Source organism: Dipodomys merriami, unplaced genomic scaffold (assembly GCF_024711535.1).
Source record: "Dipodomys merriami isolate MVZ:Mamm:240054 unplaced genomic scaffold, mDipMer1.0.p SCAF_11, whole genome shotgun sequence".
Lineage (NCBI taxonomy): Eukaryota > Metazoa > Chordata > Mammalia > Rodentia > Heteromyidae > Dipodomys > Dipodomys merriami.
In genome coordinates, this window is record NW_027202382.1 from 836,839 (window position 1) to 857,509 (window position 20,671).

The 20,671-nt window shown below is 37.7% G+C and overlaps 1 protein-coding gene across 4 annotated transcripts in view; it reads right to left on the reverse strand.

The window, feature by feature from the left end:
* Bnc2 (basonuclin zinc finger protein 2) overlaps positions 1–20,671 on the reverse strand; it is a 433,182-nt gene that overhangs the window by 110,895 nt on the left and 301,616 nt on the right. For all 4 annotated transcript variants that reach the window (XM_070007731.1, XM_070007722.1, XM_070007714.1 and 1 more), the window contains one exon: positions 14,242–14,477. In XM_070007731.1, coding sequence (XP_069863832.1) covers positions 14,242–14,477 — 236 coding nt within the window. The remainder of the gene's footprint in view (positions 1–14,241; positions 14,478–20,671) is intronic.

Below are 20,671 nucleotides of genomic sequence, written 5' to 3' on the forward strand. Positions count from 1 at the left end.
ATATAAAATAATGCATGTAGGAAAAGGAACACTTACCTTTCATGATGAAACTCAATCTAACAGTCTTAACAAAAAACAAGCCTTGGCTAAAAGAAATGGCAACCAGATTCATAGTAAGACATATTTGACCTGTGACATAAGAAAATCTAAAAAGTTTGTGAAATTTAAACTATCAGACACTCCTTAGGTCTGGGAAACCACAACTTATACTCAGAATGCTGTTTGGGCTTTCAGAGCAATATGGTCAAATTTATAAATCACACAAGAAAACTCTATTCTGTAGCATTTTTTTATAGTTTCAAGAAGTGCTCCTTCTAAGGGTGTGCCCCTTTCTGGTCCCAGATACTTTTCCAGATGGCAAATATAATACAGTAAAGCTTCCTTCCATCTGGTGCCTCAAAAAGCATTTATGAAGAAGTTTTACTGTGTATCTTTGATAATTTTGATACTCCAGGCATTGTTTTTTTATCAAAGGTATCCTAAAATATGAACCTTAGAAATTACAATTTCTATTAACAGACTGTATCCAGGTGTAAGGCAGAACAGAGGAAAAAAAGAGCAGGGAAACCATATGGTGCTGTCTGAAGTCCCTTCTTATGCCACCCCCTTCCCCCAACAGAAGACTGAGCCTCCTACTGCCACTAAACTGTCACCTTCTTAGTTTTACACACACACACACACACACACACACACACACACACACACACACACGCACGCACGCACGCACGCACACACACACACACACACACATACACACGCAGCATTACATCTAAATTTCTATGCACTTACTACAGGAAGCTAAGAAAAGGAACACAGACTAATTCCAAATTTGACGTTCTTTATCTTGATGAGCATCACAATTTAATATAAAATATCTACATTTTAATTGGTCCAATTACTCCCTAAGTGGCACTGGCAATAGCAATTCCATGGAGATCATTCTTATTCTAAATGAGTGACTTTACAGGTAGCTTTTGTGAAATGATCCTGATGGGGCTAAAAATGATCATCTTCAGAATCTCACTAGAAGAGCATTGCAAAGGAAGTTTTCATTAACTTGTCAAAACATTTATGAGGCAAAGAGTAGGAAAGGAACTTTGCTATTTAACTTCTGCCATCTAGATAGGTTTGCCCTAGCAGAACAATTTAAGTACTTTAAACTAAAACTTTTTAATTCAAAATGTGGGGGCTGGGATGAAAAGTACTTCCCTTGATTCAGTCATTTAATGGCAGAATTTAATAGAATGGAGATATCTGAGGAATGTTCAAAATTCTTTAAAGCATTAATGTTTTAAGCCATGTGAAATAAAAAGCACATTTACATATATCTCATTAATATACTAATTAAAAAATATATGTAGCAATCTCATCTCTGATTCAGATTATACTCAGCTACCAACTTATACTTCATGGAAAACTATAACACAGAGTGTGGTGTCTGTTTACAACTTGTAACTAGTAGTCAAATAAGTAAATATGTGTTGAATGAAATATTCTTTCCTAAATCTTCAAAACAGGAAGCAAAAATCAAAAACAAAGAGGAAATTTATGGAGAAGCACAAAAGAAAGTCTGTGACCTGATGGGGTTTTTAAGAAGGGATAAAAAAATCAAATTCAAAACAGTTTAATACTAAATAAGCCAAGTATATTCAATTATATTATCTTAAATTAGCAGTAATAAGTACTGTGTGATTAATTTCCAGTCACTATTTCTAGTTAACACTTTTAATTTACCTGTAACCCAGATTTACCTCCCAAGTTTTAACTGTCTCTATGTATTTATTAAAAATTCTCAAAGCAAAAGAAATAAATTTTCTTTCTGTATCTCATTCTTCTATCATATATATAATTAAGATACTTTTACTTTGCAGTTATGTTTACTCAAAGACATAGCCCAGAGTAACTAGAAATTACTCTGAAATTCCCAAACTTGCAGAAGAGGTCAAGCAAATTTTTGCATGAAAATTTTGCTTCAGGGAAACACTAAAAATTTACATACAGGAAATTTACAGCTAAAGAACTATTTCTATATATAAATCAAAATAATAAAATCACTGTCTAAATATACTATGTCTCAAACTTCTGATTAATCTATACTAACCTATTCATTAGCTTGAAATGCTGTGTTTTCTCATATGATAACAGTCAATGGATACATGAGTTTATGAGTCTTTTTATCCATAAACTAAAACTGTGAGAAGTATTTGTTCCCTGCTACCACCAAAAATTATCTACAATTCTGATTTTAGAGTAAAGCAAGTATTTCTCAAATCTTTAAAATAATTTCCATAAATAGTTTTTCAATCGTCTTATTTTAGAGACCTGTCCTTACATAACATACAAACTTAAGTATCTAAGCAAAGGGGGCTAATGGTTTTGCTTAATTAAAATGTAAAACTTCAGCATCTTAAGCTCCATTTATACGTTATCAAGGGAGGTTTCATGAGTCACTCTCTTGACAAAGGGCATTCAGACTGTAGAGGAGGCTACAAAAGCGTTAATGACATTTACCCCTCCTAATAAGAGCTGTTCACACTTCATGGTTTTTCCTTGTTATTGCTCAGGACAGACACTAGCACCTCGTTGAAAGATCAGTGCTGCAAGAGAAAAAGGTCCCTTGAGACATCTCAGACTTGAGGAAAAGCACTAAATCAGATGATGTTACAAAGATGACATGTTTGATTCTCAAGGGTTCTTATTCACCCTATGTCCATGGATTTGAGGCAGTTAACACACAGCCAATGAGAACCCTCCCCCACTCCCAGATGACAGGGCCATCCTCTTCTGTAGCAGGCAGAGCAAAGAAGACTAGGGAGAAAGAAAGAAACTTCCTTTAGGTGCCCTGGGTCTGGCAAGATCCAAATGTCTCATATAGCTCTTAATCCCCATCACCATGCAGTTCAATGAATAACACACTGACCTTATCTCGAGATGATCAGTGAATAGACACTGTATTTTAAAGCAGTAAAGCTCTACAAGAAGGAAAATGGGGGAAAGTTTTTGTTGTTGTTTTTTTAAAATGTGGTTTTGGCCAAAGAATCAACTGGGCTTTGCTGGCTCAGTTATTATGAATTGGAACCCTGATTTAGAACTGAAAAGTTCCCAGCACTGCCCCTATGGATCTTAAAATCTGGCACATACTCATTGCTACTGCAGACAGACATTCCCTCACATGTCAATACGTGGACCGGCAATCCCCCTGGTGATGGAATGATGGCTGACTCAATGGAACACACTCAGCATGAACTCAAGTTCTGGCAGAGATACAGCACAAAGACAAGAAGCTCTTAATTATTCTTTCAAGAGGAATTTAAGTATATTCTGTTGTTGCTAATTTAAAATTTCTATACATGTCTGCATACTTAAAAAGAAGCAAGTAAATGAAGCAATTTAAGGTGCTTCCCTAACTTCCAAATCTTGTCTTATCAACACATTATAAAAATAAACAGACATAATCTTTATGGTACTCGAGACAAAAATCTATTGTTTAAATATCACTTCATCTGAAGCCTGGTCTAACTGTGCTATGAGCCAGTATTGTCAATGGTTTGTGTCCCCTTTCTCCTATTTATGCTTCAAAGGATTGGAAAGAATTGTCAAAATCATATTCCAGAGAGGACACAGCACACACCAGACTTCAAATTACCACATTTGCTCAAACTATTTTTAAAATGAAAAAAAAAAAGTCGCAGCAGGAAAAGCATATTAAAATAAAAATAGAAAATACAGAAACCACATTACTCATACTAACTAGAAAGCTACCCCTAACACTATTATTATGGCTTTGTAAAGACAGAAAATTACAAGAGAATAAGGAAATGAGGCAAATGGGCTTCCTCACAAAAGAACTTTTGGTTCTCAAAGTCTCTGAAAAATATTTTTGGGGGGCTTTGTAACTTATTCACAGTACACAGAAGATAACTTCTGGAAAGAAAATGCTTTCTAGCTGGTATTTCATTCTCATATTTTTAAACCATATGCATTATGATATGCTATAATCAGGTAAGACAGTGCTCAATAGAATTGCAGACTTAATACAGTCCTACTCCCTCATGTCAAGTCTCCTTTACTGAACAAAGTTAGAAAGAGGTGAGAGAAAGAAGGTGGGAGGGTACACAAACAGGTCTCAGTTGCAACAAATGATAATATTCCCTAAATACCAATAGTAAGATAGCTGTTCATGATATCACTAGCCAGTTAATTTACCTTTAAAAAAAATTAAGTCTGGATCATTGGCATCAAATGGTAGGGTTGTGAACCACTAGAATCACTAGTCACTTTCCTGAGAAAGGAGTGGTGATATGCAAAATGAATCAAAATGAACTTTTGGTCAATAGGCCCAAACCTGGCCTATGCATAATCTCTAATATAACACTCATAGCTACTCAACCAAATGAAATTCAACTTCTTCCACAGGCTAGTACACATTTCTTTCCAACCTACTGTTCATTCTATATAGAAAAATACTTCTTCCATCCTTTATACTAAGTAGCAATGTCCTTTCAACTTCCTTATGATTCTCCTCTTTCAACAGGTCTTCATGGACTAATTCAATTTGGCAAGAGTCAGTTTCCCTCCACTAGAAAATGTTTTGGCCCAGACCCTATTTTCCAATTGTGGTCAGCATTATATTACATGACTATCAACAATGATTCCAACACTGTATCTTTATTTATGTCTGTCTCATCTGTATGGACTGAGAAAAAGCTTCCAGATACTCAGATATAGGCTTATCTCATTTTCTAGTTTTTCATAGCCCACTGTGATTATACATACTAGTACTTGAAATGCAGATTGTCCCCATAGAATCAGAGGGTAGGACCTGACTTTGACACCTTGAAATGACTTTGCTAGTTATAATAGATTCTATTTCCTAAAAAGTTTCTCTCTTCTACCTGTCCTTTCTGTAAAGTTAGGGGGAATAGTAGAAAACAACTCTGAAATTCAAATAAAATATATAAGCCAATAAAAGAATCAGGAAACTTCTGGAGCTCTACAAAATTAAGGGCTTTGGAGGTAGGGATGGGGGAGGGAAGGGGAAACTGAGCTACTTAAAGGGTCAAATTTAATGAGCTTCAGAATAAATTTAACAGATGATATGTTTCTTCATCTGACAACACTAGTAAGAGGGCACAACCAGGAAAATGAGGCTCACTGAAATTTTGTTCTTCTTGCATGGCTAGAGAGCTAACTGGTGGGTAGTCTTTAGTTTTGAACCCAAAGTTCAGGATCTGTCCACTTAAATTCAGCAAAAAACATGTATAGGTGCTGCACTGGAGCTTATCCAGTTTAATCAATGCCATCACATAAACTATCCATTTCAGGTAAATCTGAACAGGTATCAGATAGCAACTAGACTCATTTCTGCTCCTTCTGGGTAATGCAAAAGCATGGGTCATGCATAACAAACCTTCTCTAGCAGTCACTGTGTTCTATATAGGAGACTGGCAAGCTATATGTTTCTGTTTTGCAAGGGTAAAGGGAGGAATATTTTCATTTTAACTTTGAGCACAAAACACCAAGCTATGTCCTTGGATCTAAGGTGTTTATTTTTGTTGCTGTTCAAATACAGCTTTGGCAAAGGATTCAAAATCCCTGTATTCTACTTCCAACTTTGAGTCTGCCTAAGGCTTTTAGCCATGATAACTTTAAAACTACAGATAATGGTCTCTGGAGCTATCCCTTTAATAAGGACATTAGGAGGATTGCCAAGATAATGTTTGTAGAGTGGTCCAAACACTCTGGAAAACACACACTGTAAATCCAGCACACTGCCCCAAACCATCTTCTTTATATCCCTGCCAAAGACGGGGATCTTGACCATTCATACAAGTGATTTTCCCTCTTAAGAAATCACAAACTTCTGACATATACAAAGATATCTTTCTTAGGTCACCATTGTGATAATCCGATTTTTACCTCGAGTCAAATAATCCCACTTTCTGTCCATGCTCTGAGTTATCTGCACATTTATTTAGTTTACATCAGACATTTCCCATTGTTGTCTTCATGACTGACTCCCTTATTAGAATGTGGGCTTCCTGAGTGTCTTGTGGATGCTTAGTACATTAGATATACTCCTTTGTTCTTTCTACTTCAGGAATCTCGTAAAAATCTCTAAGGTCATAATGCCCTCTGAAAGACTGCCTATTTTGCTTGTTTTGCTAGAGATTGAATCCAAGGCCTTGGGCATGCTAAGTAAGTGTCCTATCTCAGGCTAAGTAAGTTCTATTTTATTCAGTGGGATAAAAGCCTGTATCACTACATTATCTAATCATTTTAAGAGACCAATTCAATAGTATTCATTCCACACTAAGGGTTTAGAATGTTATCGTAAGAAATCATAAAATAGAAACATAGAAAGGTAATAAAAATGGCCAGGCGCTGGTGGCTCACGCCTGTAATCCTAGCTACTCAGGAGGCTGAGATCTGAGGATCGTGGTTCAAAGCCAGCCCGGGCAAGAGCGACTGTGAGACTCCTATCTCCAATAAACCACCAGAAAACTGGAAGTGGCGCTGTAGCTCAAGTGGTAGAGCACTCGCCTTGAGCTGAAGAGCTGAGGGACAGTGCCCAGGCCCAGAGTTCAAGCCCCATGACCGATCAAAAAAAAAAAAAAGAAAGAAAGAAAGAAAGAATAAAAATGATGAAACATAGGGTAACTCATTACTTGAAAATGCACATATGCAATAATTATTAATGAAGAGCTCTATGGACTATTTACTGCACTAAATACTTCATAAGAATAATTTTATATAACTTTCACACATGAAGAAATCGATGTTCAATCAAATGGTTAAATCCAAGATTCACACTCAAGTTTATCCAACTCTAGAGCCCAATGCCTTTATTATTGTACTCTTCTCTCATCTGCATTCAAGTACATCATATGTACACACATTTACATGTTTGTGAATATGTGTGTTTATCATTGAGTATACATACATTGAGTAGTTAGTACTCCTTTTGTTTGACTGGAAAGAAATTCTGCTTTCAGAGGCACAGTGAACTTTAAGGTTACTTTATAAATAAAATTTTAAAATGAGAGGTTGGCTGTAGGCTATAATAGGTTATATCATCTTTTTATCATCTCATTAATTGTTAATACTGGCTGGATACTTAGCAAGTAGTACTACTAAATGCTTTACATGCATCATGCTATTTTATTCTTACAACAAAGCTATGAGGTACTATTATACCGTTTTTACAGGGGAGGGAATAGAGTTAAAGACACAGGCCTAATTTCACACATCTGGTAAGAACTGGAGCCAGAACTCAAACCCATGAGCTTCCCACATGACACTGCTGCATTAAGCTTTCCTGGTCCGACTATATAAAAATAAGGTATAATTATGACTATCCCACCACACCTAAGTGTGACTGAGCTCATTTTCCACAGTGCAAAGGTAAAGTTGGGAGTGGCTGCCCAGCCTACATGTTCCTATGGCCCCAGTTAGAAATAAGTTCTCATGAACTTTACAACTCATAGGAGGAGGGGAGTGGAGGTGGGGGGAAGGAAAGTGGGAAAAAATAAGAGAGGGGTAACAATGTTCAACAAAACATGTATTCGGTACCTTACTTATGGAACTGTAACCCCTCTGACATCACCCTTACAACAAAAAAATATTTTTTAAATAAAAAGAAACAAGTTCTCTTAAGTGCAGGAAGAGGAGTGGAACCCCACTTCATTTCTAATCATGGACCATGAAACTATCCCCAGAAACCTCACCTTCTCTTAGAGCTGCCCCTTTGATAAGGAATTTCAGACTCCAGTGAAGGCAGAGCCATAAAATGGCAGTGCCTTAAATCATCTCTCAAATCATAGCTGGTAAGAAAGCTTTTCTTCAATCAGGAATGTTGACTTCTCTAGTTGAGAGGAAGACACAACAATTGTGTTCTGTCACTGGTATTTCAGAACTTAATCGTAAAATGCTTATATTTTTAATGATATTAACTAATAATGTCTAAAGTATATTTACTATTTTTCTCTAAGCATTTGACAGCTACAGAGAAACATGTTTAGAATATTTCCTTGCTATAATTAATCTGAATTAACTTTTATACATAAATATATGTGAAAAAATCCCAATTTATTGAAAAAGAGTTCACAACATTCCTTGCAACTGCATTAGATCATGTTTTGTAAGCCATTGAAGGCAAAAGAGGTATAAGAGGTTATTTAAAGGAATTAGTGACAGGACTGTTCATAATTGCATAAACAGCCAATGGCAGTATTAGAACATTAAGCATGTTAAGGAAACACTGGAACCTAACACAAATTTCTAAAGTAGTATCTAGTTCTCTTTTGCCATCTGATTTTATCTGCTTTTATAACATAACCTATAAAGATCTACTTCATCTCTTTTCTACTGTTGCATGTGATATCATTGGAATCTTATTAATTAGATAGAAAGGCTTTATATTTCACACTCATCAGGAAAAGAATCATCCCTAGAGAATTTTTAAAAAACATAGAATTTACAATGAAATGTTAATAAGTTACAGACTAGAGGAACATATTTTAGCCACAAAAATGATAAAGAATCTGAGCAAAATTAATCTGAAGCAAACTGGAATATCTAGAAATAGCCAAGAAAAGGAACAGTCTTAATTTTACTTAAGTTCAGACATATATTACCTTTCACTAAATAAAAGAACTCTAAGATTGATCATTTGTTCAGGATTCTCCAGCCTTCTTTCTTCCTAAAACTATGTCATCGGAACCATAAGAGTTTAAAAATTACATCCTCAAATGGTATCTTAGTAGTCAAAAAAGAAGGAAAGGGAGGGGGAGAGGAGGGGAGGGAAGGGAAGGATGGGGGAAAGGAAAGGGAGGAGGAAGGGAAAGGAGAAGGTGGAAAGGGGAAAGGGAAAAGGGGAAGGGAAAAAGGGGAAGGGGAAAGGGGGAGGGAGGATGAGAAGGAAAGGGGGAAGGGGGAAGGGGAAAGGAGGATGAGAAGGAAAGGGGGAAGGGGGAAGGGAGAAGGGGGAAGGGGGAAGGGAGAAGGGGGAAGGGAATAAGCAAACATCTGAACTCTGCCCTTAAGAGTCAGAGATCCAAATTCAAGTCAGATTTCAAAATTTCCTTTTTCTAATATTTAATGTGCCCTGTTACACACCAAGTGGTTCTTTATGAAGATTATCATACATTTTAACTTTGTCTATTAGTAGTTTCTGGGCTCACATGAAGTGATTTAACTTCTTTGAGCCTTGGTTACCCCCAATGTTAATGTATTGGCAGTGACTGTAAGAGTATGGCATAAGGGGATTCAAAGGGAACACTTACGTGAACTTACCCCACAAAGAGCTATTTAAATAAAAGCATTTGCTTAATATTGACATTTTTCTACCACACAAATACCACAACAGATTTATTCTGTATAGACCACTGGGTAGGAGACATGGGAGCCTTTGTTTCTTACTGCCCTCAGCAGCCCACGTGAAGCTATAGCAATCCCTAAAAAATCTTGGGCCAACTGAAGTTGTTGGGTATTCCATGAGTTCCATGAGTGTGATTTTAAATTGTGGTAGTAGTTTGAAGAAAAGAGTCCTTGAGACAGAACCACACCAGAGAAGACCTCATTAGTTTAGTTGGGTCTCTAACAAAGTAGGACTTTGCCTGATATCAAAAGGTCAAGAAATTACTATGCAGACAGAAGAGGAAAACTGTCCAGGCATAAGAAACTTGATAAATAGCCAATGCTGGGGAAGAGGTGAATTGTTCAGGTACTGCTTACTTCAGAAGAGCTTGACAGATAAAGATTATGAATTAGAGAAGATTGGGAAATGCTACTTACCTATTGTCAAAGGCTATTTTCTCCAAAACTTCTCAAAGCCTTTACTATACCAATGCACATCGTGAATGTACCAATGTACATCTAAGAGAAGGAGCCAGTGTACAATTCTTCCCAAATCTAGCAAACTGGATTTCTCAAAGGCTGGTATCCCCATTAATCTTTTAGAAATACTCTTCTACCATCGCAACTGCTCTATTAAGGCCCAGCTGTGCATCACTACTGCTTTTCCCACAAGGCTGCTGACACCTCAACTAATTATTCAGAAGGTCTGAAGTGCCACTCTGAATCCTGGCAGGCCCCATGTGCAAATGGAAGATTTCAACATACAGGTTGGTATATGAGCCCAGGAAAGTTAACTAAATGTTCAAAATGAAAAAGGAATGTGTGAAAATTTCATTTTAAATGAGTACACTCAACAATGAAAATTGCCTTTATTCTTATTTCTAGGTCAAGACAGAGAGAAAATGGGCAAAGGACAAAAGATCAGGATATTCCTTTTATTGTCAATTGATATATCAACAGATATACACCTGAAATAAGACTACTTAGTAGCAAACATCATAGTTTCCCTTATACTTAAAATTTATCATTTAATTGCTTATTCCCATCTTATTGTTTCATGGGAAAATGCTTTAAATCCTTACTTTCTTTATACTTTCTGAATGAATGCTTTAATAAATACACGGGAGAATATTGGATTTTTACCTTCACAATATTCCCTATGGTCTTTTAAATTACTGTAGTCCAAGTTGTGCTATGCATTTTATACACAGCTGGCTAAATTAAGAATGGCATATATAATCACAAAAGTAAAAGATATTTTATCAAAAAAGCTCGTGATTCTTAGCAGATATGCCAATCTTTTAGATGCATTTATGATCTTCCTGTCATTGTTTTCTTATCTTTATATACAAACAATAGTTTTCAAATAGTTTTGAATGACTTGCTTACCTTCCAACATCATCTCAAAATACAAAATGATATTACATGCTTGCAACCCTTCCATATTCAAAGGTATTTTTGAAGGCATCATAGCTGAGGGATGCAGTTTGAGCCCAGAGAGAATTAAATTAATATCCTGGCTTGACCAGTTCAACTTACCGTATATCTTCATTTGCCCAGTAATACAATCTATAGCCAACTACTAACCAAGTCAATATGTGGTAAGACTAACAGCCACCCTAACTTGCCTTGATAATTATTCTCCTTTAACTGACATAATATTCAATATACTGTTGTTGAATGCAATAATGCTAAAATTGATGCCTTGAGGGCTACAAGACAATTGAGTTTTAGCCAGATAAAATGACTTGTACACTAATACTGCTTTATATGGTCCTCTAGCCTTCAGATGTACATTTTATAGTCTACCTATACAAAAATGCTGTACATAATTATATCCAAAGTCATTTGTTCATACCTTATCATTAGTGTGTATAATTTAAAAATATTGGCCAATAATTTAGTAGCACAGCTTTAGAAGAAACATAAATACAGGTTTATGTTTATAGTCCAGCTTTCTTCTTTTACAAAATAAGTGTTTTTTTTACTAAACAATTGAAAATGTTTTTGTATATTGAGATCATGTTTATTCCCCTAATCTAAGAACTATTTTTACAAGGAGCAAGTATATTATAAATACCAAGTGACAAAAAACACCATTTAAAATAAATCTATATTGCATCAATTCTATCAATAAAACAAGACAAACTAAACCTACAGTTACTTTCATATCATGTCTGAAAATGTCAATTCTATATTCTGAGTGGAGAGACACTAAAATTGAACTTTGTCAAAATTCATATATAACTAAATGGAAAGTGACTATAATTTAATTTCACAACAGTATTGATGCTCTTTCTATGAAGTATCTTATCTCCAAATAAAAAACTTGTAGGTTTGCTTGAATTTTTTCTATCATACTTATTTTCTCTTGTATCTTAATAACTCTTTGTATCTTTCATATAAAAAAGAATTATATAGTATGTTTTAAATTAGTACATTTTCTCTATTTTCCTTAGAGATATGTTGAAATATGGAGAAAATTAATATCTACTTATTTTATGGGAAAAAAGCCCAAAGCTCTAATCAAGGCACAACAGTAGAAACCATGTCACAGGGAAAGAGCAGGTTGTATATTGTTATCAAAATGCCATAGTAAGCTGCTAGCAGCTGTTAAGACAAATCAGCATAGCCATGCACATATCTGTTTGTTTGAACAGAAAGACATATGCTCTATTATCTTAGGTAAAAACAGTGCATATGTTCCCATTACCTTAGTTAAAAAAAAAAGTAGAACTGAAATACAGCACTGATGACAAACAAGAATCACAGTGAAGTAAGACAGTACCTGCTTAGAACATATTGTAGGTTTTGAATAAAGGAAAGACCAACTATTAACCAAGCTAAAAGTTCCAGTTAAACATCTATAAGAGGTTTCTTCCTTTATGTAGGAAAAAAATTCAACCAAAGCAAACATTAATAATCATGTTGTGGAACTCACTTCAGAAGGATGTGGCATTGCATGGATCTCAGTGCCAGGGATTGTGAAAATTGTTCCAGGACTTTGTTTTTCTGGCCCCTTACTCCTGGTCCCCCCACCTCATGTCCCTTGACCACCCACTTCTTATCTGCCCACATACCCTACTAACATGCCCTTTCAGGCAGATGAGTTAACCCTGTAAACAAATTCTATAAACTCTAATAAGATTATTATCACCATCATCTCATCTTCTAAGGGCCAACATTTGTGTGCCTTCCAAGATGAGGTGCTCATTAAACTAAGAACTAATTTTATTCTGGGAGCCAATAGGTTAGTTGGTTTCCTTGGGGGTGGTGGGTTGTGATGGTTATATTCTCTTGCACTGGTATGGGTTATACAAATTAGTTACACAAATTATTTCTTAAATTGCAAACATTTTCTACAATATCATTACAGCATATGTCTATGATACTAAAACATTAAGGTAGAAATCTTTCTTTTTCTATTTCTGCTCACCATTCCACCACTACTCTCGTCCTGGAGAGCACCTGGAGGTTCAGCATAGAAGAATGACAAAAATTTCTGTGATCCAATGCCAGGTTGAAAGCAAGGGGAGACTTGAGACTTGCTGTTCATCACATACCAAGCTGGCAGCCAAAAACTTGCATATAATACAGAGTGGCTCGAGTGATAAACACTGGGAATTATCTCCAGAACTGTACAAGGCTGGCACAGCAAAATTCGTTCTAAGAGAGAAGAGTCAATTCTCCTGGTTTTTACCCTATGAAAAATTTTAAAAAACAGTTTGGATTCTGCTTTCTCAAGTAAGTCCTCCTTCAATAGAAGGTGTTAGTTTATCATCCCGTGTAATGTTTTCAGATCCTAGGGTCTTCAAAAATGTTCTCAACACTTTCCCCTCAAGGATTATGGGAAGGCAGGTGGCCATAACATTTTCAAAAGCCAAGGGCTCATGCCTATAATCCTAGCTACTCAGGAGACTAAAATCCAAATATTGTGGTTTGAAGCCAGCCTGAGCAGAAAAGTATGTGAGATTCTTATCTCCAATTAATCAGCAAAATACTGAACATGAGGCATAGCTCAAGTGGTAGAGCATCAAACAAAAAACTCAATGAGAATGGAAGGCTGTGAGTTCAAGCCAGGGTATAAGCCGGAAAGAAAACAGCAAAGTATGCATTGCAAAATTACTCATACTGCATAGAAACAAAGAAAAATGGGTTGGGGAGTAGGGAGTAGGGTAGGATGGAGGCTGTGGGCCTTACCAGATCACAAGTGTCAATGACACACACACACACACACACACACACACACACACACACACACACACACACACACCACACACACACACACACACACACACACACACACACACACACACACGGGCTCTGGGATAGAACAGGTACTGTGAAGCCCAAATCGATAATCATGTCTGTATGTTCACCATGAAGTAACTTTAAGGGTTATACTGTGGTTCTAACAGCAGAGTGCACATATGTGGCAGCTCTTTCTTTGATTTGGATAAACAGTAAATAGTGTAGACATACCAAAAACCAAGAAAAAAAATACCAACACATCTCCTAGCTGAAGGTGAACAAAAGCCTTAAATGGACCACATGGAGTATAACCTCAGATTTCATATCCCCATCACCTACCTCAAAAGAGCCTCCTATACTAATAAGGCAACACTAAACTTCACAGGGAAAGCGAGAAAGCCCACATTGTAGAAAGAAAGCCCTGTATTCAAAATGTGCAAACAATTAACAGCAGTCAGCAAAACCACCTTTTCCCTTCTAATATACACCACTAAGGCATGAGGGCCACCTGCTGGGATAGGTCTCCTTCCCAATTTCCTGACCAGACTGTGGGCTAAAGATCAGGTGTGCTCAGGGCTCTCAGCCAACACTCCACGTGCTGGCCTAGAGGTAGGCCTCCAAATCCTCTCCTACCTGAAGGATGTATCCTCGGACATAGTCCCGCAGAGTCCAGCCCAGGCCATGAAGTATGTGCAGCACTTCCTCTTGCTTCAGGACACTGAAGAGCCGGTCCAGCAGGATCTTCAGCCGCACAGGCACAGCCTGTGTCCCGTAGAGCATCAGGCTGCTGATGTCAAACACCACATTCGACTGCACAATCTCAACTTGGGTGGGGTGATACAGGTGCTGCGTGCTGAGCTTATCCAAGGCTGTGGGCATGCCACCAATGTCCCAGGGATGGGTGGGAATAAAGGGATAAAAAGGAGAGAAATAAGAGAAATTAGAAACCTTACTGGATAGGATCAGAGACCCATTTCTAAAAAGGTTCCTACCCATGTATGTTAAAGCACAATCCCCTCTCCTCTCTGTTTTGGACTCTTTATCTTTAATCTAGGGTTTACAAAGTGCAGAAACAACAAATATACGACAAATTCAACTTATAGAAATCCAGAAAACAAGTCATTGAGAATGTTTTTGATTAACCATCATTATCTCTAAAAACCTAATCCATTTACTAATTGGACTATGGCTCAAGTTACCATGGTGTTCTTCATTTCTCTCAACACCAAATATTCATACTCTTGTTCAACCAATACTCTTGCTTTCTTTAGCTGCTTTGTTGAAGCTGAACCATTACCATTGATTTGATTAAGATTCAACCCTCAAACTGGGTATGGTGGCACAGGCCTGTAATGCTAACATGCGGAAGTCCAAGGCAGCAGTATCACAAGTTTGAGGACAGTTTGCATGCATGGTGAAACCCTTACATCAATATATATATATATATATATATATATATATATATATATATATATAAACCACTCATAACACACAAGTTTTAAAGAGGAGGAGCTCCTTTAGACCATCAATGTAACCAGCCTAACTTGGATTTGGCAAAACAGCACCCACTTACTGTTAGCAAAATGAGCTCCCTTCCCGTAGCTTAGTTCACTCCTTCCCTTCTCCACAGCTTAGCATGCTCCCTTCCTAGGCAACACCAGGCCCACGTAGTAAAGGCAGTAAATAATCAGCCTCCAGCCCCCTTTACCTTGGGATGGCACTTCTCTGTGGCAGCTACCACCATATAAGGCAACAAGAACCCCTTAGAGTGACCTTCAGGTCTGGGTAGTTGATTCCCAGTAAGCAGGAGGATGGAGAGTTCCAAGCCAGCCTGGGTTACAGAAAGCCTAACAGAGGGAACATGGAAAGCTGACACTTCTGTGGAGGACAGTAGAAATTTCATTCAATTTAAATTAGCTAGTGTGTGTGTTGGGGGGGGGGCGGTTAAACTGAAAATTCAGTTTGCTCTGATTTCTTCTTTTTTCCTGTGTGGTAATTTTGTCATTACTAGCATGTTCTCTGGAAATTACTCTGGAGGAGTAATTCAGGTCACAATTCAGTCACTTTGTTAACAGGTCTGGCAAAGCTCTCAGATGAAAATGGAAACAAATGACTAAAATGAAATTCTGGGAATTTCTAGGTGTTTCAACTAATTGTACTACCACAAAGAAGAAACACGTTGGCCATTCTTGGGAGTAAAAACATTCAATGAAACTAACTAGTATCTCAATAACTGAGCTATTTCTCAACACTTGAGAAATAACATCTCTTCTGGGAACTGAAATCCTTACTATGCTAAGGTCTTAAATTCTATCTCAATTTTATAGGATGGGATCTTCTATAATTGGGAATCTAACTTTTAATAATACAATTCATTTGGCCTCAGTTTCTCCAAAGTTAATAATTAAGTTTATACAGTCTTAGCTACTGGGTTCAAGAGATGATGTGAGATTATCAAGCAGATGAATGAGAAACGTACAACAACTTAAGACAACACCAAAGGCATTTTCAATAACTATTAGAATTATATCCATATGCCATTGTAGAGATTAAGAAGATAAACAAATAAGCCTGAAAGATGGTCATCTAACCTCATGGGTCAAGCAAATGGATACTGGATAACATCCTGGTTTAAATCACACATGAAAGTACCCAAGATTGCTGAAAATTCTAAGCTACTTTATAGCCTCTCTCAAGTGCTTTCTCTAACACTTTTCCTCCCAACAGTACAGGCTACATATGTAATCTTAGCAATTCCTATTTTAACATACTAGAATTTCTGCATAATAATGGAGGGATTCAAAATGCAAGCTTACAGGTTTTTTAGTATTTCTAATGTATTTTTTAAGGGCTCCTCCTCCACTCTCATTTGCTCCTGACTTGTGGTCACCAGAGAGTTCATGTACTCTTGATAAATTGCTTTCTTACATCCACAGTGTAAAGGCCCTTATCATTTACCCGCTGGCTTCATTCAACACATTTACTCCCAGGAATACTTTGTCAAAGAGTTCGGGTTTCCTCATACTTCATTTCTTGCAGCTTATTTGTCTGATCTTTCCTATTCTAGTGGTTAAGTCAACTTTGAATAAATAGCTTTAAAAATTAATTTAACATTTGGGAAAGATAAGGGATTCACAAGCCTAGAGATTGAAGTCTTCTCTCACTCCACAGGGCATTTAGGCTGCAGAAAAAGCAGAAAAAGGGTATTATCATTCTTGTTCTTCTATACAGCTTAACTATGCAGCCTTCCAATGAGTGACTGATCTGCCTGCAGAATTTAGTGACAGACTTGGGGAAATCAGTTCCTCCTTGTATGCTCTTATCAGCCCTCCAGAACTCCATCACAAGCTTCTTCATAACTCACTGCTCTGCCCACAGCAAATACTGAAAGGATTCCAGAAAGGGTGATATGACACCACCCTGACTTTTATGCAGAGAACTCTGCATCTCTTGGATTCAAGTGTATTTAAGTGTGTTCAAGTGTTCAAAGGAAAACTGTAACCCCTATCACCCAATTAATTTTTCCCATGCATATTTTTATTGTAAGAATACTGTACAGAGGGGTTATAGATACATGAGTAAGGTAATGAGTACTGTAACCTCCTCCTTTGTTTTTCCCCTACCATCCCTTCCCTCCTCACCACCCCCTAACCTCCTCCTTTGTTTTTCCCCTACCATCCCTTCCCTCCTCACCACCCCAGCTCCTCCCTCCCCTCCCCCGAAATTATAAAGTTCGTTTTTTCAACACAGTGTCATTGTTACCATGGGAGGCAATGAAGAGAACAATACCTCTGAGGGTAGAGGTACAGGTACAGGGTAAAACAGGGTACAGATAAAGCAGTTAAGGCAAAATAATATTTCCCTAAAAGAACATTTGTAGGGTCAGCATGGTGGCAGCTACTTGAGATGAGGAGGGTTGCCACTTGCGGGCAGCTGGGACAGAATGTGGGTATCCTGAGGTCCCCATCTCTGTGGTAGTATATACCATGGGAAGCATAGGAAAAAAAAAATCATTGTCCAAGATTGGCCAGGCCAAAAGGATGAGACTCTTCATAAAAATAAAAACTAAAGTAAAAAATGTCTAGGGCATTGCTGATTTTAAATAGTAAAGCACCCAGCCTAGCTGGCAGATATTAGCCATAACTATCAGCATGAGCATTTCATGTTGAATTTCATCAGTGTATCAATGTTTGCTTTATATATGTCAGATCATACTAAATCACCACGTTGTGCAAATTTTTGCATAGATATTTTTTGGATGGTATTTCTTCAAAGATAAGTGGTGATTTAAGCAACATATCTGCAAAGTGAGAAGTGACTTCTGCCCAATTTCATGGTCTTCCTATGCCTTTGGAGGACTCAGGTCTGCAGCCTGTAGGCTTAGGGAGATAAGGTAGGTCAGAGGGAATGAGGAAATGTACTTGTATATCCTAGCCCTTTGACCACCATGACTAGGGCAGGTGACCTGAACAGTGAGAGTGAATCTACAATTTTCTTTAAATTTGTAGCTAATAAAAATGCTTGAATCCATGAATTATAGAACTGTTCTATAAGAGTATCTAGAAAAAAAAAGTACTGATTATTTGATCTAAAGTAATCTCCCTCTTTTTTCTCTTTACTCTCTTCCCTCCTTTCTGATTCTCTCTCTCTCAAAAACAAGAAAACCCAGAGCTGGGCAGATGGCTCAGAGGTAGAGCACTTGCCTTGCATGCCTGAGGCCCTGGGTTTGATTCCTCAGCACCACATAAGAAAAAGGAAAATAGCCAGAAGTGGCGCTGTGGCTCAAGTGGTAGAGCACTAGCCTTGAGCTGAAGAGCTGAGGGACAGTACCCAGGCCCAGAGTTCAGGCCCCACAACTGGACCCAAAAACAAAAAAAAAAAAAACAAAAAACAAGAAAGCCCAAAGCAATACCTGTTGGGGAACTTTTTCAGCTACATCCCATGCAATTTTAAAATTGCTGTCAGTAAAGATGTGCTCTTTATAGTTATATACAAATGAAATTTATAAATTCTGCAAAGGCTAGATGAAAATTATCCTAAACAGTTACATGCCTTATAAAAATGTATTAAAAATCATGTCCAATAGCATTAGCTTAATAAAGAAACACACAAAATTACCATTATCGAATAAGATCACTGGCTCAATGGGTTAGGTAATAGCTTCAAGCTATTTAAAACTTTTCCCAGGAAAATTTTGTTTCTACCACATGTTTAGGCAAACAGTCAATAAGAAACTTGCAAGTCCTCATCATGTTAGAAGTCCCTAACTCCCAGCAATCTGGGCTTGCTAACCCATCACAGTGCTGAAGCAAGCATTTCAAAGGTCACCAACACCTGCCTTACTGTGAAATCCAATAGATTCTTCCCTTCATTATTCTTGGTGATGGCTCCACAGAAGCTGATCTTATTATTGATCATACTCCTCCCAAATTGCTCTCCAACTTTGTTTATGCATTCTTTCTTTGTTTTCAAAGAAAAAACCACTGAGGTGGGTGCTGTATGCAGATGCAAAAGTAATTGATGTTATGGCCTCCACTGTTAAGGACAGACAGATGCTGTGGTGAGAATATCATGTCACAAAGAAGAGGGGGAAGTCTGCATGGAAGGCAGTCTCAAAAGACTAGGAAGCCGGGCACTGGTGGCTCACACCTGTAATCCTAGCTCCTCAGGAGGCTGAGATCTGAGGATCGTGGTTCAAAGCCAGCCCAGGCAGGAAAGTCCATGAGACTCTTATCTCCAATAAACCACCAGAAAACCGAAAGTGGTGCTGTAGCTCAAGTGGTAGAGCTCTAGCCTTGAGTTAAAGAGCTGAGGGACAGCGCCTAGGCCCAGAGTTCAAGTCCCACAACTGATCAAAAAAAAAAAAAAAAAAAGACAAGTAGGAAGTCAGCAGATGAGCAAAGAGTGAAGCAAAATGGGAGATAAAGCCAAGATAGTGGTTTTCTGTTATGTATAATGAGATAAAATAAAAGCCTGTTAAAACTTAGAATGCTGAGCTACTGCCCCAAGTTTCTGCTTCAGTGACTCTTTCCAAAAGATGTTGATGCTGTTGCCCAAGGACCACCTCACTAAAGTAATAAGCGTAAGAGAACTGTATATAAAAAATGTGTCACACCTGGGCCAACAGAGTTGAGAGACAAGTCCAGAAAGGTCAAATGGGTGAATTATGATGAGCTTTAATCCTAAAAGCAAAAGTCTGCGAAAAACTTATAATTTTATTTTATTTATTTATTTATTTTTGTCTGAGGTTTGAACTCAGAGTTTTATGCTTGCTAAGCAGGGGTTCTACTACTGGAGCTACTCCTCCTGAATTTTTTTTTTTTTTTGTCGGTCGTGGGGCTTGAACTCTGGGCCTGGGTGCTGTCCCTCAGCTCTTCAGCTCAAGGCGAGCGCTCTACCACTTGAGCTACAGCGCCACTTCCATCCTCCTGAAATTTTTATTTGGGTTCTCTTTTTGTCTTGCATTTTGCCTGGGTCAACATGGACAACAATCCTTTTTACTCTTTCCAACATATCTGGGTTAATAGGTTCATACCACTAACTCGGCTGTATCTGTTGAGATGGGACCTCGTGTTTTTAACTGAAATGTCTGTCCTCTGGATCTTGGCCTTCCACTGGGCTGGGATAGCAATTATGTAACATTATATCCAGCTGCTGGTTGACACTAAGGTCTGACAAACTTTTGGCTCAGATTTCCCTGGGATCCTGATCCTTCTGATCTCAGCCTCTGGAATAGCTAGGATTGAGGCTTGAGCCACAACATCAACTTACAAGTTTTACTTTTTGCTATCAGGATACAGAAAATATCCACCTTTTTTTTAAGATGGAGAGTTTATTTGTACCTAGAACTCTTGACAAGTGTCCAGAACTGTCAGCCTGGGATACACAGCACATATCTAGTAATACCAGCAGGTAACAAAAAGGACCGGACAAAACTTACCTCTCTCTGTATGGTAAAAGCATCTAGACAGGTAAGGTTGAGTTTGATAAATTTCCACAGTTAAGTCTGACACCTGTGTCCCTAATCACAGACCACACTGATAATCACCAAAGACCAGGATGT